Below are 18,895 nucleotides of genomic sequence, written 5' to 3'. Positions count from 1 at the left end.
GGATTATTTTTGCAGTTTGGCTATATTTGTTTTCCCGTTTACCTCTCAAAATTTGGCATCCCCACTGGATTCAATCAACATGAATGATTAACAAATAAAAGTGAAAATCAAATGATAAAAACATTATATACGTAATTGAGTGGAGTATATTCTTGTTCATGATTAAAAGTTAAACTAAAGTAGATAAATTAAGATAAATTAGCATTGAAAATAAAATATCAAGAGTGGGAACCTAATTTGGTATAGTGGATCTCAATTATTGCCATTTTATGCATATTACTTACCTAATTCTGAAATTTGATTAAATAAATCATACTATTGGTTTTTGGTTGGTTGTTTCATTTTGGCATCTATGACATCTATATAATAAATTATATCCTTTTTCTGTTGTTATGATAAGTTGATCACTATAGATGACAAGCATACTTGATCTACTATTAGTATTTAATATTTCAGGATCATGTTATCTATTTTCAAATCTACAAATCACGTGTTTTACTGCAGCATTAACATTAATTCATTTCATTATCATCATTGAATAATGAAATAAAGATTAGACAAATATTTGAGTAGCTAAGATATGCTCCATTGTTTAACAAAATATGATATTCATGATTGATATATTCACGTTAAATAAGTTCAGCACAATCATTCACAAATGTGATAGATCAATCAAGAAAGTTTGCAAAGAAAATGAGTGGTGGTGATGAGTGGATTTTGATAGATTTTTGGTCAAGCATGTTTGGATCAAGGGTTAGGATTGCACTTGCGGAGAAGGGGATTGTTTATGAGAGAAGGGAAGAAGATTTTCCGAAAAAAAGCCGGCTTTTGTTGGAGATGAATCCGACTTACCACAAAATCCCGGTTTTGATTCACAACGGCAAGCCTATTTGCGAGTCTTGGAACATCGTGCAGTATATCGATGAAGTCTGTTGTTTCGCGCCGTTTCTCCTTCCATGTGATCCTTATGAGAGAGCTCAGGCAAGGTTTTGGGCTCATTTCATCGACCACAAGGTCCTCTCTCTCTCTCTCTCTCTCTAAATATTCGATCAACGATAGGTTTAATCTTTCACTAAGTAGCGACGGATTTTCTTATTGTTGTTGCATGCAGGGACCATACTAGAAATTTGTTTTATTTTCCTATGTTTTATTGTGATGATATAAGCTTTTGCATAATGATTCGCACAAAATATCAAAAATTTAATCATGTTATAAGAATATAAAAGATGTTTTTTTTAGTTTGGTAGAGGCTTAAGCTCGTCTTGCTTTTATGTGTGTCTGTTGGTGTATGTACGGCAAAACACAAAGGTGGATCTAGGAAACAGATATGTCGGCAGTGATGGATAACAGACGAAAAACAAAAGTGAAACCTAAGCTGAAGGGTTGGGATGGAGCTGTTGCATCGTGAATCGACAACTCCAATAGCCGAAACTAATGGGGTCGGTTAATCCCTTGCCCTACTTGGGCCCATCATTGCAACAGCATATCAGGTTTACGCCCGTCGCTAACCTCATCAACGGAAAATATCAGCCATTAAAACATTATAAAGACAAAGGATTTAGATTATGAAATGCTTGCTAATTGTATTTAGCAACGAAAAAAATAGTCGTTGATCTTTTTTTCTTTTCTTTTGTTCCATCTCTTTGATCAGTCTCTGATGATCTATGTTTGCGTTGATGGCAGCTACACACCACGAGTATAAAGACGATGTCGTACAAGACGAAGGAAGAGTTGGAGGCTGCCGAGAAGGAGATGGTCGAGCACCTGAAATTACTCCAAGATGAGCTTGGTGAGAAGGCTTATTTTGGAGGGGAGGAAGTGGGATATCTGGATGTGATTTTAGGTGGATTTTGCACCTGGTTTTCTATATATCAAGACTTGGGAAGCTTCAGCATCCTTGATGAGCTCCCTAAGCTCATGGCATGGGCTCACCGATGCATGGAGAGACGAACCTTCTCTGAATCTCTCCCCGACCCTGACCGGCTTCGTGATCTCGTGCATGACATCAGAAGACGCAAGGGCATAGAATGAATTCATGGATCAATCTGTGTTGGTGCAGTGTTGTTGGTGATGTAGAATAAAAAACTAAATACTAGTTGCTTAGGGTTTATCTTTTTTGTGTGGGAAAATGGAGATGAATCTGAACCATTCAATCCAAGCTTACAAGGTTGGTGTTATGATCAGTTCAAGAATACCTCAAACTTTGCTTCTTCATTGCATTTATATGTATTCAAAACTGGTAATGGCAAAAAGAATATTGTACAAAGATTGTATTGTGTGCCTTCTCCAATGCCCTCTCTCTCTCTCTCTGCACCAACGGTGCAGCTGCGCCGTCTCATCAAGACTTACCTAACTCGGCAACCAGGTTATCTAAGTTTGCATCCGCGAAATATTTACAAGCATATTGATCGAATGGGAACAGATCACACTCTCGTTAAAACTGCTGCAATTCAAAATGGGGGAAAAAAAACATTATGCATATGATAATATGGGCCAAGATGTTTCAAACATTGAAGTGCAAAGCGTACCATGTCTTGCTCGGTTAAGTGTCGGATAGTTGTGTCTCTTGGCTAAACAACTTGAGACGCTCAACTAATTTTGCTTTCAGTGATTCGGGAACCTTGGAAAGAAAAGCTCTCTTCGCTTGTGCAATGAGTAAGCTCCTGCACAACCACCATATATACATATTAATGAGGTGTTCACAGGAATATGACCAAACCGAGAATGAGAAGACAACATGATAGCTAAACCAAATGCATCAACAAACAAAGTCGAAGTTTAACTTTACTCGCATCAAGTATGAAAACCAACCAGATTGAAGCCAAAGAATATTACCAAAGCAACAATTAAGACTCGATCAAAATTATATTGACATGTTAAAAAACAATTTGCAAATCAAGACAACTTATTATATTTTCATCTCCGACAAATATAATTTTGTAGAATTCGTAATGTTTGAGCTCTCCTTGGTCCTTAAACAGTAACTTGTCCCCATGTAAGTTTTACAAATTGTAAGGCAACAATATTTAAAATTCGTATGGCAAACAAACATGATGTGAACTTGCACCTAATATATACTAATATACTATATTCTAAAGCACGAAACTACTATTTGTTAATCTTGAACAATAAATACAAGAGAGCTTACTTCCTCTCATGGTCATTCAGTGCAGAATTCCCTGTTTCCTGACACGACTTTTTTGCTGCATGCATGAAGCTATGCACTTCCTCGGACCATCCACATGAACGTAGGATCATGGAAGCTTCATTTTCAATCCTGAGAAATGTAAAAACATTATTTAGTATATTCCCTACATACATCAGTAGATTCAATCAGAAATTTGATCAGTAACTTCAGCCGGAAAAATATCTGCTAAATCAACAAGTAAAAAACTCTGCTAGATAAAGGCAATGAGTAGATTACTCCATTGGTGATCTTGTTTCTTGTCTGTGACAGAAATGGAATCAATCAAGGAGTAAGAAAGTAAGGCAGAGATGTATATGTTCCATTCCAGAATGATGAAATTGGTTAATCATGGGTTTATTACAAATCTAAAGCTACGGTTAACGATTCTTCTTTTGAGGATGAAAGATCAGTCCTTGCCTGTTAAAGGCATCTCGATTACACATGTTTCCCTATCATCAAAAACTCAATTATTTGTCCTATGGTAATTAAATTCAAACAACAAGGTAAACATCACATATCCGTCTCAGGAGGACAGCATCTGACCATGAGTATACTAGAGGGAACAAATCCAGCCGTGCACATCAAAGAAGGGGTAACTGAATACAAACCATCTCCTAGAATTTTTCCCTAACCAAGCAGAGATTTACTGCTTCAAATAAATCAGCACGAACAATGTTAATTAACAAAAGAATTCTTAGTCCTGGGGGAAGCTATTATGCAAATTCAAAGTAGAAACATCAGGTAATTAGCAAAAGAAAGGCAATTCTCTACTTAATTATTCAAGTAAAGTGACATACGATTCCTTGAATGTTTCAACCCTTGCACGAGATTGGTCATCTTTGGCAAAAAAGATGCACGGACAACCATCCTTAATCTTCCTCTTTACACATGAGTTGTTAGAGGCCCCAATATTTCCACTGAGTGGGCCTTGGTAGTTAATAGTCTTTTGTGAGTCCGTCATGTGAGCAGACCCATCCACTTCAGGCAAACAAGATAGCCCTTTCCCTGTTCTCTGAATATCAGCTGACGCTTTTCCCATACACTTAGTGTCACTCATCAGCCCACTAAGGCCAGTTCTGTCTTTTTCATCTGGTGACTCTTTCTTTTGAACGGCAATCCTAATATTTCCAGGGACAAGAACCTTGCTGGTACTCCCAGAGTCATTAAATGTTCTCTGCTGACTAGGGCGCTCATGATCAATCTTAGACTTAACTGAATCACTTGTCTGACTATGGTGGGTTGAAGACTCTTGAGCATCTACTTGTCTTACACAAGAACCAGAGGTTTTACACGTCCCAGGTTGGTTATCAGAAAGATCTCCCGCATTAGCAGGGGTCTCCACATGACCAGTCCTTTGGCATGTATGTGTTTTAGTGCCATTGGTCGCAATGATATTATTTGACCTGTTAGTCCCAGAACGGTTGGCAGAAATTTTCATGCTAAATGGTTTTTCTGCACAACCTGACTTCTTGATAAGCGATCTACTGCCAGTTGACTTATTGGTCTCTTGCAGATGATTGGAAACTTTATCTATAGAACCAGATTTTGGCATTGTTGATATCTTATTGCCATTTGACTCGTGTGTCTTAGATCCATTAACCACTGCATCAACCCGAGTGTGGGGTCTCTGTTTTGCACGGGAGAAGAAAAGTATGTACACTTTCTCTGATAAAACCTCCTGCAGGGTTGAGACTGAAACATAAGTATCATTGCAGCAGTACCAGCGGCCAATCGCATCCTGAGCATACAAACCAAGTTAGTAAAAATATACTTCTGGTTACAGACTAAAATCAAGAGAATTCGACAACCCTCAAACGACCTTGATATATGCATAGTAGTGCCCAGAATCAGGAGAGAAGCCTGAATGTACAATAGTACCAAAGAGGTTATATTCCGGTTGTTGATCCTGCATAAAGAAGACATCATTTGTGCATCAGTAAAAATGTAAAAATACTGAACAATCTTATGACAATTCTCTATACACCTATCTAAAGAAAATCATAGCTTGTCAAAGAGGCTTCACATGAACCCTGAGAACTATATTAGTGTGACTTTAACAACCAGGATGATAAAGTGAATGAATCACAGAAGAACCTCCACAGATGTTCAAATCATTTAAGTACAAAGTTGAGCAGTAATGGATCAATCAATCATGAGATGCAAAAGCAAGCAAAAGTTATTACGAAACCTAAGTGCAAGGCAGTGGCTCCCAAGATTCTTGACAACACAGGTTTGAGGGGAGACCGATGGGTATCTGAGGTTGATATGACTGATGTACAGCATGAGCTTTTGAGTATCAAAACGTGCAAGAAACGTTAATAGGGTTGGTAACATGAAATAGTAGCATGAAGGTTGTTATCATATTTACAAGTTTGTACTGGTAACTTTTCAGGCTTGGAGGAAGAAGAAAAGAAGAAAAAATGTACCTTGCTTCCTTTGAACATGTAACTTGACAGCACCAATACCTCACCAAATGCAATGGGCTTATCAATCTTTGAACCAAATGTACCCTCAAACCTCTAATCAAAACAAAAAGAAGAAATAAGGTCAAACATTCTTACTCACTAAGCCAAAGTAAACAAATAAAGCATGTTCCAGTAACTGGCATACCTTTAATTGAATTACAAGAACATTTGGAGCCTCAAGAATCGACATTTGCTTCCTTGCTGTTACCAATTTTTTGCAACTAAACAGGAACAAGTTTCCACTACATAAAGTCAGAATTTAAACAGCAGTAATATAAGTGAAACATGCTGGTAAAAGCTCATCTGCACACACCATATATGAGTAAAGAACAACATGGTATGGACAACCAAACTAATCTATCGTCATAATATTAAGAAAGCTAAATACATCAATAACCCTTAATATTGTAAGGTTTATGTTTAACCAAACTACTGAATGTCCTAGGTTCTAGACACCAAATGGGACAGACTGGGACCATTTAGTTCCAATTCTCAACACCTCATAGTCATAGACGAAACATCATATTTATAAAAATCTATTATCCATTAGATTTTCCACATAATTCCGTATTAAGTTAGCCTGGGTACCATCTAGACAGTTTTCAGCTTCATTCCTATAAATTCCACACCTTCGGACCATTAAATCGGCGATAATATACACTCTCTTGAGATTCATTCACCTATAAACTACACACTTCCGGACCATTATTTCAGCGATAAATATATCGCAAGCTCAATCTAACCACTAGATGAAAAATTGACAAAATTAGCATTTATCACATCAGCCCCCACCACTCATGAATGTCAACTACGAACTAGAACGACAACTTGTTTACTAAGTTCCATAGCAGCTCCCCACAGATTTAAACAATTCCATCACATATCAGTCTTGCGATACCAAGAAGAGAATAACCCCCAATAAGAAACCTCGTATCAGCCCAAACAAGCCTTAAACAGTGAAAACTCCTAAATTAATAAGCATTTCCAGCTCGAATCCCAATCTTGTCACACTCAATACTGCAATTCTACATAACAAAAATTCAATTAAAGTAAAATCAAACCATAATAACAGTCAATCACATAGTTTTGAGTAATCAACTAATCATCACGATGAATAACACAAAAACAACATACGTAGATATGGAGGGAGAGAGAGAGAGAGGCGGCGTACAAACGGAGGAGTGGAGGAAGCGGAGGCAGAAATTGGCGAGGGGAGGGGTGAAGGTGAGGCACTGCAGGACGGAGTTGAGGTAGCAGGTGTTGCCGAGGTTCCGGAGGCCTAGCGGCGGGGAGCCGTACTTCCGCTTCAGCGACTTGAGAAGGCTCGGCTGCCACGTCATCTGCAGCATGGCCATCAGCGCGCCGCCGCACCATTGGCCGGCCGCCACCTCCGAGATCGCATCACACTTGCAGATTCTGCTTTTGTTCGGACTGAATTCGTCGTGTCGATGATTTTTTCCCCTTTTTTCGCAATTAAAACTAATCGGGAGCTAAAGAGGGGTTTCTTTCTGGGGTTAGGAGGTTTTCTTCGTTATTTTTTCCTGAGCTTTTTTATTATTTTCGACTACTTTTTTTTTTGTTATTATCGTTATGTAACTGTACTAATTATATTTTTAATAACACTATTATTTCTATTTTTGTTTATTTAAAGTTAATTATATTTAACCGTAACTGGGCGGGCGGGAGAATGTGGAGTGTGGGCCCAGGTCCCAGGACATGGTTTTGGAATGTACTAACATTTTCTTTGAATGATAAGTTAATCTTAAAAATTAAAATTAATTATTTCGATTTCATTTTTACAATTAATCTCATTGAGCTCAAATATCACAAAAGTGAATGGTAATATCACACAAATAAATACTTTGTTCGTTTCATGTTAATAGAATTATTTTCTTATTTTAAGAAGTTTCAAATTAATTGAGTTATTTTTATTTTAAAAAAAAATAATTTTACTATTTACTTTATTATCTTTTAGTAATTTTTTTCACTATTCATTTAACGCATTATTCTTAAATTACTTACCTAAAAGAAAATAGTAGTAAAAATTAATCGTAAAATGAAATGGGAATAATTAATTTAGTGTTTACATCTAACCGACCACACGCATGAGCTGAAACACACGCGCACAGCCTTCTTTCTCACTCTTTCTCTTGCCTTTGTCGCCGCCGTCGTTCATCTCCGGCGCCGCCTTAGTCGCCGCCCTGCCTCCACCTTCCTCTCCCCTAATAGGCCAGACGACCATTATATCCTTGGTCATACAGTTGGCTGTCTCAGTCGCCGATCACTCTGGCTGATTTGCTCAATCTGCTTCTGCCCATTACTCAGCCGCCAGCCGCCCCGTCTCATTCGCCAATCCGCCCGATCGCATCCGAAACTAGCAGGTAAGTGTATAATTGAATCGATTAATCGATTGATTTACTTGACATGATTGACTGAATACAGATTTGTTAGCTTGTGATTGGCCATTAATTTGTGATCGGTGTATGAGCTTCATGATGCACTTTCCAGTAGCTTAGAGAGTTGAATTTCACAAAATATATATCTTGTGCTATGAGATAGTTTTGGGTTCAGATCAGTTTACCCAATCTACTTCTTATAATTCAGTGATTGTACGAGTTAGGGTACCTGATACAATAAAACTGCAGCTGCTTCATTCATAACTGTTAATTTTAACATTAATGTTAGAGATTTAGAGAGAAACAGTTGATTTTTGAAGAGTATTTTGGAATTTGGTATCCAAATTCACTAATTCAGATGCCCAATTTCGATATTGGATAGTGCAATGGATATACTAGTTATTTGAGTAATGCTAGAGTTTGACAATCAAGTCCCTGCTTTGGAATTTGCCCCAATAGTTTGGTGAACTAAATATAAATAGATAAATATATTCTTTTATAGCATCAAAGTAAGTCTTGATTCTTCAAAACAGAAATTCTCATCAAGGACTTATCATAGTAATTCATTTTATATTGTTTATAACTTGAGATACTCGACATAACTTATCTGAATTTGGATTCTGCTATTAGTTGGTTGAAGCAGATTAGATGGGTATAAAACTGACAATATAAATGCTAAAACTTCCATGAAGTTGATTGAGATTATCATTTATAGAAGAATAACCATAATGAGCAGCTAGATGTCTAATGTTGAATTAGGGTACAATGACGGTGAGTCTTGCTTGATGAGATAAATATACCTGAGTCGAGTGTCCTGTGTCTACTAATGATGATCGTTAGATTTTTGACTTGGTTTGATTAATCTAAGCTTATATATCGATAAATGTGGTAATTATGATACTAGTATATTGGATGGCACATTTACATGAATTGTATATCATTTGTCTATTAACATTTGGGTTCGAATATAGGAATATAATATTAAGAAAATATTTTGAACAGTGGAACATGCTATTATGAACAATGCATTGTGATATTGTTGAATGTTTTGAGAAGATAATAGTTAAGAATGGAAATTTGCTATTTGATGATCAAGGCTAAGGAGCTAACAACAAAAGGAAAGAAAAGGTTCAAGAGTAAAGGAGATGTCAAGTTGAGTTGCTCTGATGAAAAGTTTTTGTTCAAGTAGTGTATAGGGGACAATCGGCCTCAAATGGGGAGGAGAAATAGGGTTTGTGTGGTGGTGCTTGGTGACATTGGTAGGAGCCCCCGGATGCAATACCATGCCCTTTCCCTTGCTCGACAGGTATTGTTCTATCTTTGTATGTGTTTGAAGTAATTTGTGGTTATTATAATGTATACATTCTTTCACTCTGGAATCAGGGGTATATTTGATATTTGCAGGGATTATTAATTCATTATCTGTTATTTATCATATGTTGAAGAGTTACCCATACTTTATGCTTATGTATATCAAATTAGATTTGTGATCAGGCTGGATGATTTCCTTTGTATTTGGTGTCTAAGATTCTGTTATCAGGCTAATAATATATTCTCCATCTTTCCCCTAATCCCATTAGTTATGGCACATTTCTCTTGGGAATGGGTTGGAGAGTTGAAAAGTTGTGTAAGGAATATATATCTTATACAGTTACGTGAGTAATAAAGGTGTCTTAAAAAGAAAACGTGCTATGTTATTGTTATATGTGATAGCCTAAAAAGGAATATGTTGTATAAATAATAGGGAGCAGGGAGTACTTGCTTAAGAATTAATTTTGAATATGAAAAACTACAGCATTGATTTTTCACTCTAATGTCATCTTCCATGATAAGGAGTCAATTATTGATGAAAGCTAGTGAGTAAATTTATGTTTATGTCCCAGGGAGAAAACTTCAAACAGCAAATTGAATAGCATTTTGGAAACTGAGGTTGGAGTTTTGGAAGTGCTACAATTATTGTTAGTCATAAACTCATAATTGATAAATTCTGAAAGGAAATACTATACTATGAACACGTTGGACCTTTTTCTGAGTTCGCTTGATCAGCAGTACGAGCCTCATGTAAAGTTGTGAACTTGACTGACTATGATTTAAGCGCCTATGACTGTGAAAGAAGTTGCATTTGTTAAATTGCTTTTTGATTCTCTTTATCCTTTTGGGGCTTATGAATAATGAAATTCCATCTTTGTTTCAGGCTTTACTAGATGTTGATATTGTCGCATATGGAGGTATCCTACTAGTTTATTGCCTAAGCTTTAGTTCTTTTCTCCTATCAATTTACTTTTTCCGCACAGACACTACGTACGACTATGTGTCGTGTGTTGAATTGGTTACGCCCTTAATGAAATCTATGATCTATCCACCGCTACCCATCTCTTAGCGCATTGCATGATATCTTGATTTATAGTACATTGGAAATGAATTCTGCGCGATGCTTTCTGTGTTTTTTATATATTGATTTTCTACTGTTTATACTCTCTATAGCTGATCTTTGTATGTATTAGTGTCATTAGAGCAGTATGATTGTACATATTGGTCAGCATCAACTACCTTAGGATATAGGAGTATTAAAAATTACAGGCAATTGCTTACCTGCTACTAATATCTTATGTTTTAGCCTTCTGATCAGATTCTCTTATGTTTATGACTCAGCTCAGCTGGAGATGTTTTTCAAAATTTATAAACTACTGAAGTTACGACTTATTATAAAGTTCTACTCCCTCCGTCCCCAAAGAATATGCACTTTGGGTTTGGCATGGAATTTTTAATGCAAAATTGGTAAAGTATGAGAGATGTAGAGAGAAAAAGTAATTAAAGTATTGTTAGTGGAGAGTGGGTCCCACCTCATTAGAGAGAAAAGAGTTTCCAAAATTAGAAAGTGCATATTCTTGCGGGACGAACTACAAAAGGAAAGAGTGCCTATTCTTGTGGGACGGAAGGAAAGAGTGTCTATTCTTGTGGGACGGAGGGGGTATATGATTCCAGAAGTGTGTACTGTACATTTGTACGGAAGACGGTGTTGTTGGATGACTTTTAGATGTGTTTATTTTCCTGATAGAAGCTTGATCTTTGTATAGGTTCGGAACCCCACATTTCGCTGCTAGAGAACCAATCTATCCACATCCACAGAATGGTATGAATAAGGTTTTTGTTCATAGATTGAAATGTTTTAATTTTGAGGATTTTGACAGCAGTCTTTTATTTCTTTTCACAGCCACCATGGCCAACAGTTCTTCAAAGGCTTCCGAGTATTCTACGTCCTATATTTCTTATTCTCAAGCCCATAGTCCAATTTCTTACGCTGCTTTGGTATCTTTGTGTGAAGATACCAGCTCCGGATGCCTTCATAGTGCAGGTGAGCTTCATGTTGTGTTTATTTATCCTTCCCTGCTCAACTGAATTGCATAATAACTGTTCCATACACTTGTTTTTCTTCCTTAATACTTGTCTTAATTCACATGGTCGTTGTGTAACTTGTGTTCTACAATCAAACTTTGTTAACTTTATTGGAGTATTTGCCGTTGAGGTGAACTTGTTTTTTAAGTAACTCAACGGACAAATGTAAAACTAGAGACCATCTATGTTTGCAATTTTTTCTTGCAGAACTATTCCCTGGGCAGTTAAAAGGTGTGGAGACATTGCATGAAAATGGATAAATGTTCTATTGTATCATTGTTTTGTTCCTTGTATACAACACCAATGTATTAGTAAGCTTTGTTAAAATAACGTAATGTTGCTTCTGCAGAATCCACCATCAGTTCCTACTCTAGTGGTTGTGAAGTGGGCTAGCTGGTTGAGAAAATCAGCATTCATTGTTGATTGGCATAATTTTGGATACACCCTGCTGGCTCTGTCACTTGGAAGGAGTAGTCTCTTTGTTACGATATATCGTTGGTGAATTTAGACTTCAACTTGTCCAATTTTGATGACTTGCTGATGGATGGTTTTGCATGAGACTATATAACCGATGTTTTCATCTATGACTAGGATTGAGAAACGTTATGGCATGATGGCTCATGGTTCCTTGTGTGTGACGAGGGCAATGCAACACGAGTTGCTTCTGAACTGGGGGATTAAGTAAGATGACAACATGAAAACATTGCTCTATTATTTTACTGCACCCACTAGCTTCAATTGTAACTTACATCTGTGATTTTTTACACTGCAGAGCCACTGTTTTGTATGATCAGCCTCCTGAATTTTTCCAGCCGGCATCACTCGAGCAGAAGCATAATGTGAGCAAAGTGATATTCCACGGTTAGCTTAGAGACACATTGCGTTAGAAATTCTAAAGTCAACAATCTTCTAGTTATTTTGCAGGATTAGCAAAAGTCTTCACAGTCCATTTGGTCTTCAAGATTGCATAAGCAATGGTGAAGGAAGCAAATAAACTATTTCTGATTCATTTTAAACTGAGCAAGCATGTGCCTGCTAAATTCGGTCTAAAATGTGAATACTTGCAGGATCAGCAGCGCCAGACAATGATCCTAATGCAACTCCATTTACAACTCGCGTTGGTTCTGATGTATTCTTAAATCAAAACAGACCAGCACTGGTTGTCAGCAGTACAAGCTGGTATACTCCTGATAATTTGGCTACTTGCCACCTCAATTTACATCACCTTTGTTGTAGAACTTTTAATCTGCTTATCATTAATGGACATAAAGAAGCAAAGGAGGCTCGGTTGCATCCCCTTTATTTCTCATTGTCCGCAATTGATAGCATGGATATTGATATACATATAGTTTACGTTTACACAGTTGAACAGTAAAGAATGACTTTATTCAGGACTCCAGATGAAGATTTTGGTATTTTACTGGAAGCAGCACTTATGTATGATAGACGCGTGGCTGCTCTCTTAGGCGAGGATGACTCTATTGCAAATGAAGTTGTCTGGGATAGTATTAATGAAGGGAAACAATTCTTGTATCCAAGGTTGCTGTTTATCATTACTGGTATGCCTATCTGATTTTCCTCAGCTATCTGATTTTTTCCATGTATTCTAAGACAATAATACCTCAAACTGAAGGTAAAGGACCCGAGAAGGAAAAGTACGAGGAGAAGATAAGAAAACTTAGCCTCAAACGTGTAGCATTCCGTACAATGTGGCTGTCGGCAGAGGATTATCCACTACTTCTTGGTAACTAACTTGAGAAGCCTCTGTAGGTTTAAGGTTTCCTGTCCTATATAAACACTTACATTATCCCCGTTTTACACAAACAGGGTCAGCAGATTTAGGTGTCTGTTTGCATACATCGTCATCAGGGCTGGATCTGCCCATGAAGGTCTGTGCTAATAATGCCTCAACTTCATTTCTATTGGAAAGCAGTATAACAATTTATTGGAAAATAGCTCTTTTGAAGTAAGATTTTCATCTTTGAACGTGATGGTTAATTAGGTTGTGGATATGTTCGGCTGTGGACTGCCCGTCTGTGCTGTTTCTTATTCTTGGTAAGATCAGTTAATTTTTTTAAAAATATCTTCTTAGAGTGTGACTACTTAGAAAGACTAAATAAATAAATCCATCTCGAATCTGCATCTAGCATAACGGAGCTGGTGGATGTTAACAAGAATGGCCTCCTTTTTTCGTCGTCTTCAGAACTGGCTGATGAACTCATGGTAAGCTTCTTTACTATGTTCACATTTCACATACCAATAGGAGATTTATGGTACACATGTTTTTAAAATTTGTAATTACATGTGCTTTACATCTCTTAGACCTTAGTAGTTAGTGTATTCTGCTTCGATTTTTTGAGCTGGTTTCGTTGACAAGATATAAGCATAACTGCATCGGCTTCTTACAGATGCTGTTTGAGGGTTTTCCAGAGAGATGTGATGGGTTGAAGTCGATGAGATCAAGCTTGATGGAAAGGGTATCTTCCGTTAGGTGGGCAACGGAATGGGAAGAGAATGCCTTGCCTTTAATAAACGAGGTTAGACTTTTCTGCCAGTTGTAGCGTTCCTAGCATCGCTTTGCTCTCACAGATGGTCGATCAACAAGAACGTGATTCTTTCAGGTTATTTCCGAACGTGCTGGCTGAAAAGAATCAAAGAACTACATGAGGCCTTCCCATCAAGTTTTCTTGTACACTCAAAGCAACAGAAAAGAATTTCATTTTTGTCGTCTTAAAGAAAAAGAAGAGGAAAATCTCATTTACTGTGTATCGATTATAGCAACTCAAAACCTCTAACCTGACCTAATAGTTGGAGAAGACGCACATCTCACCATTTTAAGATTGTTAGTAAGCCAATATGGTTTTGGACATGATGATCTTTGTGCCTATGTTTTACCACTAAATTCACATCTTTTACTACAACATCATATTATCTTGTTTATACTATATGTTAGGGTTGTTTGGTTGCCATGGCTAACTTTAGTTCTTGTATAGTTGTGTTTTTCTACAAAGCTCGGCTAGTGACAATATATCTTGGCACACTTCTATAATAACGAGATTAATGATTCACTCCTACGACTAATTTAATCTTAGACTAACGAATCAAATGTTACCGCAATTGGAATTATTCCACGTCAATTTTATGTTTAATAAGGCAATATTTGGTAAGGCAATTATATATGTGTTTATAACTTCCAATTTTTTAGTTGATTTTATAAACAAATAAAATTTGCAAATCTTAATTAGATATGGAGAAGTTTATTTCAATTTAAATTCCAGTGCTATCGAAAAGCAAAAAGAGAAAACACCTAAAACCTCTCTTCTCAAATTAGGGTTTAAGGATTTGGATTTTGTCTGCAACAATGTCGATGAAACGTCCACGAAACACGAATCCGGAGCCGTTTTTGCCGCTGGGCTCCGACGCATTCTCCTCAGGAAAGAAGCGGCGCAAGCCGCTGAAGCACCACCAGCTAGAGGAGAAGCTCGTTCCGTCGATCGTCAGCTCTACGATTCTCAAGGAAGCCCTTTTGCAGCAGAAGGAGATCCAGCGAGAAGAGGAAAGCGCCAACAATGTCGCCGATCACACCGCCGACAGTAAAATCGTGTTTCCCGAAATTCACGGCCGCAAAGAATACGAATTCGACGATGACGACGTGGATGATTCCGAAGGGTTTTTCGAGGTTCGATTTACTCTCAATTAGCCTTGTAGTTTTGTTACGAGAACATATTTTGTTAAAATCAGAGGTTTTAGAAGAGTGGATTTGGGATTTGGATCAGTTTTTGAGTGTCAGATAATTTTGGTGTAGAATGTTTGTTTTGTGGAAGGGTAATTGAAGCCATCTTTTATTGCTAATTGTATTCTTATGATGTAAAGGATGCTATTAATGAGGAGGACGAGAAGCTGCTGGAGGCCTTCCTATCGAAAGATGATTGCCTTGAACGAACCGTTGCTGACATCGTGGAGGAGATCAAGAAAAAAGCTGCTCAAGTTTCAACCGGTATGCGTTTAATTTGCTGATGACAATTAACGTTGTTTCGGGGTTTCTACTCAGCAAATATTTTGTATTGCTAATACAAAAACATGTGGTTGTCTATTTATGAAATGATGCATAGTGTCGTGGATTCATGGCTATTAGCAAGTTTATTGAATGTGTGTTTTTGTGTTTAGGATCACAACCAATGACGAAATCGGACGACTCGGTCATTGAACTGTACAAGAGGTATGCTTAGAGGCTATGCCTTGTCACAGATAACCAACTGCAATGTGATTTTTTTCTCGCCTTCCCCTTAGTAGTGACTTTACTGATTTAAGGTGGATACGTATTGTGCAGGGTTGGTAAACTGCTTAACAAGTATACCTCTGGCAAGATTCCCAAAGCTTTGAAGTTCATACCTTCTCAACCATCCTGGGAAGAACGTCTATACTTGACCGAACCTGATAAATGGTCGCCACATGCACTGTATCAAGCAACAATAATCTTTGCTTCTGGTATGGGTGTTAATAAGGTGGCACGTTTCTATAAGTTTGTTTTGTTGCCACGCGTGAGAGAAGAGATTCGGAAAAATAAGACGCTGCACCCTGCTTTATATCAGTCATTGAAAAAGGCTTGCTACAAACAAGCTGCTTTTATTAAAGGAATCTTATTACCCTTGTGCGAGGTATGCTTTTGCTATATGGTGGATCTACGTTTAGTATGTTTCATAGCCTTTGAACAAGTCTATGTTCATGCTTACATATGAATAATTGATTAATGCATTGTTTGTTAGTGTAAAGAGACACTAAATGCAGCTTTTGGGAATTTCTCAAGCAACATACATCTCGTTCTGCTTTTCTGGAATTGAATTCAACTAGTTATGCCTGTTGTGTTCTTTTACAGTCAAGGACATGCAATCTAAAGGAAGCTGACATTATTGGGAGCATCATTAAGAAGGTTTCTATTCCTTATCCCCTGCCTAGGTAACGTTGCATCCATCTGGTATAGTTCTTTTGAAAATTCCTTTCTCATTACTTGCTGAAGAAATCACCGATGAGATGCATAAACTTGCTGAAAACCATGATATGAAAATTTTATTATCAAGAAACTTGACTGTAAGTAGCATGTACATATTTAACAAATAACACTTCCGAAGCCTCTAATTTGAACAATTCTAACAAGTAAAGTGAGCAGTTGAAATGTTAACCCATGTCATAGGGTGGTCATAGACTCAGAGATCAGTTTGTTTGCTGAAATGACCCATTGGTCATCACCAGAAAATCAACATGTCATTTAGCTGAACTGGACTAGCAATGTATTTACACTTGGCTGGAATAGCATCAACCACAAAGGGAGATAGTTTCCTGAGATTTGGACGTTGGCTGCATTAGTATCCACTTACTTTTTTACAGGGAAACTTATAGTTCCTCGTGAATTGATTTTCTCTTGCCTGGATCTCTAATTTCTAGTATTTTTATCTATTGATATATTTCGCAATTTGTTTGTTGATATGTTTTCTCTATTATTCATGACAGTGCCACATTAGCGATGCTTGCGAACATGGAATACAGCAGTACAAGAAGGTTTAGACATGCAATACTCTTCTGGAATTCCACAAATGCACAACATAGTTTATATCACTGACGGTCAATAAGCTTGAAGTCACTTTCAAGAGCAAATCATAAATATTTTATTGATCCTCCTATGACCTAGCTGCTTCCTAAGCAATCCATTGTATTGATTACAAAAGTTCCATTTTAATTGCAATGCTATTTATCTTCATTTATTTTTTACCTATATATCTTTGGATCCATCCTCATGAAGACTATTTCATTTGTATGTTCTGAGCAGTTATTTCATCGCGTTACTAATTGAGAAGAAGTGTGCATTGACATATTCTGCACTTGATGCTTTGGTTGCACATTTTGTGAAATTCAATGATGAGTCCAGAGTAATGCCTGTGATCTGGCATCAATCACTTCTTGCATTTTCACAGAGGTTAGTTCATCTTCTTGACATTTTCTCCTAAAAATGAATTATACTTAATGTTTTCTTTTGATTGCATAGTGTAAATTTTTCCTGCTTTGCTCGATTCTTGTGCAGGTACAAAAATGGATTAAAAAAGGAGGACAAAGATCGTCTCATTGCACTAGTTGAAAGGCAAAGGCATAAACTAGTAAGACCATAAGCTTACCTATAATAAACTGATCCCATTCTTGTGTCTTATTCATGGAATTTATGATACTATCTGCGTTTTTTCTCTATCACGCAGATTACGCCTGAAATACTGAGGGAGTTAAATAATAGCCACAACCGTGGAGAGACAGATAATGATCCTATGTCAATATATATCCTTTCCTTTTCCTTCATTGTCTGAGATTTTTCTAAAACATTCGATAAGTCTACCTAGTCGTGTTTCCTTAACTCCATAGCACCGGCACCTCTATCTGTAGTTAACAGAACAATTATCGAAGACAGGTTTGACATTCCAGATGTTCCAATGGAGGAGGATTAGATTTGCTACTGCTATTCTTTCTGTTTTTGTAAAGGTAATCTTCACATCTCAAGTAGTAGATTCATTTTCTTGCATGAAATTTATTCCCGTGAATCATGTTTTTCATTGTTGTATCCATGGATGATTTCTGATTTATTCAAGCTGTTGATGTAGGTGGTTCGAAAAATTCTGGGCCGAACTTCACCAGATAAGCGTCCTATTGAGGTCAAGTTTAGGCGATCGAAGAAAATAGTGATTATATAGCACAAGCTCCACCTTATATATATTCTATTTACCACGTTTTTCGTTTACATGTCCGGTTCATGTTCGTTTACCAGCCCGGTACATGTTCATTTATTTTATTTTTTTAATTAAAATAAATAAAAACTAGCTTCCTTCCTGCAGTTTTCCATTAAATTAAAGATTAGAGATGCAACATGACTTCTCATGTTACCTGTTTGAAGTGTTTGTTTTATTGATGCTTTCTTTGGAGACTAGCTTTGCTTTGTCTTTTTTTTTTCTTTTTCTGAGGGAATATGTGTGCAGTTCATAGTTATTGCTTGGGTCTTGGTATTAGTCTTGGAAGTTCAGTTTTTTTTCACAAAAATGCAAGTATAAATACTCGATTTAACAAATTACAATGTCAATTAATAAATGCCCTTAATTATCAAAAAAGTTAGGATGACCCACTTTTGGAATTGTAGTTGAAAGAAAGCAGCTAAAATCCAACCATTGTTGATGGAAGTATGTTTTGTCATAAGCAAATAGCACTTGCACAAATCCATTTTATAATTTTGGTCCTAAATCCTCAAATTTTATAGTCAAAGCAATATATTTAACTAAATTCTGTGAATTGTTTCTTTCAAATATTGAAGTTTAGTGTTTCTTTTGGACACGAGTATTTAAGAGAACGCGGAAGTGGTGGATATGAGTGTTTTGAGTAAAATTACTCCGGCCAATTCAACCAAAGTGATACATTTTTCT

The 18,895-nt window shown here is 36.9% G+C and overlaps 4 protein-coding genes across 6 annotated transcripts; 3 read left to right on the top strand and 1 right to left on the bottom strand.

Annotated features, from left to right (window-relative positions):
* The first annotated feature begins 617 nt into the window (after window positions 1–617).
* Window positions 618–2,183, top strand: LOC125201112 (glutathione S-transferase U19-like). The gene is made up of 2 exons (XM_048099037.1): window positions 618–1,014; window positions 1,684–2,183. The coding sequence occupies exons 1-2, from the start codon at window positions 694–696 to the stop codon at window positions 2,029–2,031; spliced, it is 669 nt and encodes a 222-aa protein (XP_047954994.1). The 5' UTR covers window positions 618–693; the 3' UTR covers window positions 2,032–2,183.
* Window positions 2,184–2,192: 9 nt separating this feature from the next.
* On the bottom strand, window positions 2,193–6,002 carry LOC125201111 (ubiquitin carboxyl-terminal hydrolase 25-like). Of its 2 annotated transcripts, none has more exons than XM_048099036.1 (7): window positions 5,798–6,002; window positions 5,614–5,706; window positions 5,007–5,093; window positions 3,985–4,925; window positions 3,149–3,277; window positions 2,529–2,663; window positions 2,193–2,440 (listed from the first exon to the last, which is right to left on the bottom strand). In XM_048099036.1, the coding sequence occupies exons 1-6, from the start codon at window positions 5,840–5,842 to the stop codon at window positions 2,543–2,545; spliced, it is 1,416 nt and encodes a 471-aa protein (XP_047954993.1). In that variant the 5' UTR covers window positions 5,843–6,002; the 3' UTR covers window positions 2,193–2,440; window positions 2,529–2,542. The 2 variants fall into 2 exon arrangements, with proteins under 2 accessions (XP_047954993.1, XP_047954992.1); XM_048099035.1 differs by having other exon boundaries at window positions 2,193–2,443; window positions 5,798–5,999.
* A 1,756-nt stretch (window positions 6,003–7,758) lies between these two features.
* On the top strand, window positions 7,759–14,420 carry LOC125202796 (UDP-glycosyltransferase TURAN). 2 transcript variants are annotated; one of them, XM_048101270.1, is made up of 17 exons: window positions 7,759–8,033; window positions 9,238–9,354; window positions 10,243–10,276; window positions 11,126–11,181; window positions 11,263–11,403; window positions 11,794–11,942; window positions 12,036–12,125; window positions 12,217–12,283; window positions 12,358–12,421; window positions 12,512–12,623; window positions 12,837–13,003; window positions 13,078–13,188; window positions 13,272–13,333; window positions 13,447–13,499; window positions 13,592–13,667; window positions 13,853–13,981; window positions 14,066–14,420. In XM_048101270.1, exons 2-17 carry the CDS (start codon window positions 9,262–9,264, stop codon window positions 14,087–14,089), a joined length of 1,428 nt encoding a protein of 475 aa, XP_047957227.1. In that variant the 5' UTR covers window positions 7,759–8,033; window positions 9,238–9,261; the 3' UTR covers window positions 14,090–14,420. The 2 variants fall into 2 exon arrangements, with proteins under 2 accessions (XP_047957227.1, XP_047957226.1); XM_048101269.1 differs by having other exon boundaries at window positions 9,145–9,354.
* A 295-nt stretch (window positions 14,421–14,715) lies between these two features.
* Window positions 14,716–18,405, top strand: LOC125205984 (bystin-like). Its single transcript, XM_048105231.1, has 11 exons — window positions 14,716–15,123; window positions 15,318–15,441; window positions 15,612–15,663; window positions 15,775–16,102; window positions 16,321–16,400; window positions 16,953–17,000; window positions 17,269–17,415; window positions 17,521–17,593; window positions 17,690–17,765; window positions 17,853–17,966; window positions 18,086–18,405. The coding sequence occupies exons 1-10, from the start codon at window positions 14,806–14,808 to the stop codon at window positions 17,930–17,932; spliced, it is 1,326 nt and encodes a 441-aa protein (XP_047961188.1). The 5' UTR covers window positions 14,716–14,805; the 3' UTR covers window positions 17,933–17,966; window positions 18,086–18,405.
* The last annotated feature ends 490 nt before the right edge of the window (window positions 18,406–18,895 follow it).

Source organism: Salvia hispanica, chromosome 1 (genome assembly GCF_023119035.1).
Source record: "Salvia hispanica cultivar TCC Black 2014 chromosome 1, UniMelb_Shisp_WGS_1.0, whole genome shotgun sequence".
In the NCBI taxonomy this organism is placed as follows: domain Eukaryota; kingdom Viridiplantae; phylum Streptophyta; class Magnoliopsida; order Lamiales; family Lamiaceae; genus Salvia; species Salvia hispanica.
This window is presented reverse-complemented; position numbering and strand designations above follow the sequence as displayed.

What these genes read in the sequence shown, in the direction of transcription:
- LOC125201112 (XM_048099037.1), top strand. Translation starts at nt 694, where the DNA reads ATGAGTGGTGGTGATGAGTGGATTTTGATAGATTTTTGGTCAAGCATG. An exon ending in CTCATTTCATCGACCACAAG is followed by an intron (nt 1,015 to 1,683) that starts GTCCTCTCTCTC and finishes CGTTGATGGCAG; the next exon opens with CTACACACCACGAGTATAAA.
- LOC125201111 (XM_048099036.1), bottom strand. Translation starts at nt 5,842, where the DNA reads ATGTCGATTCTTGAGGCTCCAAATGTTCTTGTAATTCAATTAAAG. An exon ending in ACATGTTCAAAGGAAGCAAG is followed by an intron (nt 5,094 to 5,613) that starts GTACATTTTTTC and finishes TTCTTTATGCAG; the next exon opens with GATCAACAACCGGAATATAA. An exon ending in CTGAATGACCATGAGAGGAA is followed by an intron (nt 2,664 to 3,148) that starts GTAAGCTCTCTT and finishes GTGGTTGTGCAG; the next exon opens with GAGCTTACTCATTGCACAAG.
- LOC125202796 (XM_048101270.1), top strand. Translation starts at nt 9,262, where the DNA reads ATGGGGAGGAGAAATAGGGTTTGTGTGGTGGTGCTTGGTGACATTGGT. An exon ending in CTTCTGAACTGGGGGATTAA is followed by an intron (nt 12,126 to 12,216) that starts GTAAGATGACAA and finishes TTTACACTGCAG; the next exon opens with AGCCACTGTTTTGTATGATC. An exon ending in CCTTGCCTTTAATAAACGAG is followed by an intron (nt 13,982 to 14,065) that starts GTTAGACTTTTC and finishes TGATTCTTTCAG; the next exon opens with GTTATTTCCGAACGTGCTGG.
- LOC125205984 (XM_048105231.1), top strand. Translation starts at nt 14,806, where the DNA reads ATGTCGATGAAACGTCCACGAAACACGAATCCGGAGCCGTTTTTGCCG. An exon ending in GTCATTGAACTGTACAAGAG is followed by an intron (nt 15,664 to 15,774) that starts GTATGCTTAGAG and finishes CGTATTGTGCAG; the next exon opens with GGTTGGTAAACTGCTTAACA. An exon ending in TAATGATCCTATGTCAATAT is followed by an intron (nt 17,766 to 17,852) that starts ATATCCTTTCCT and finishes ACTCCATAGCAC; the next exon opens with CGGCACCTCTATCTGTAGTT.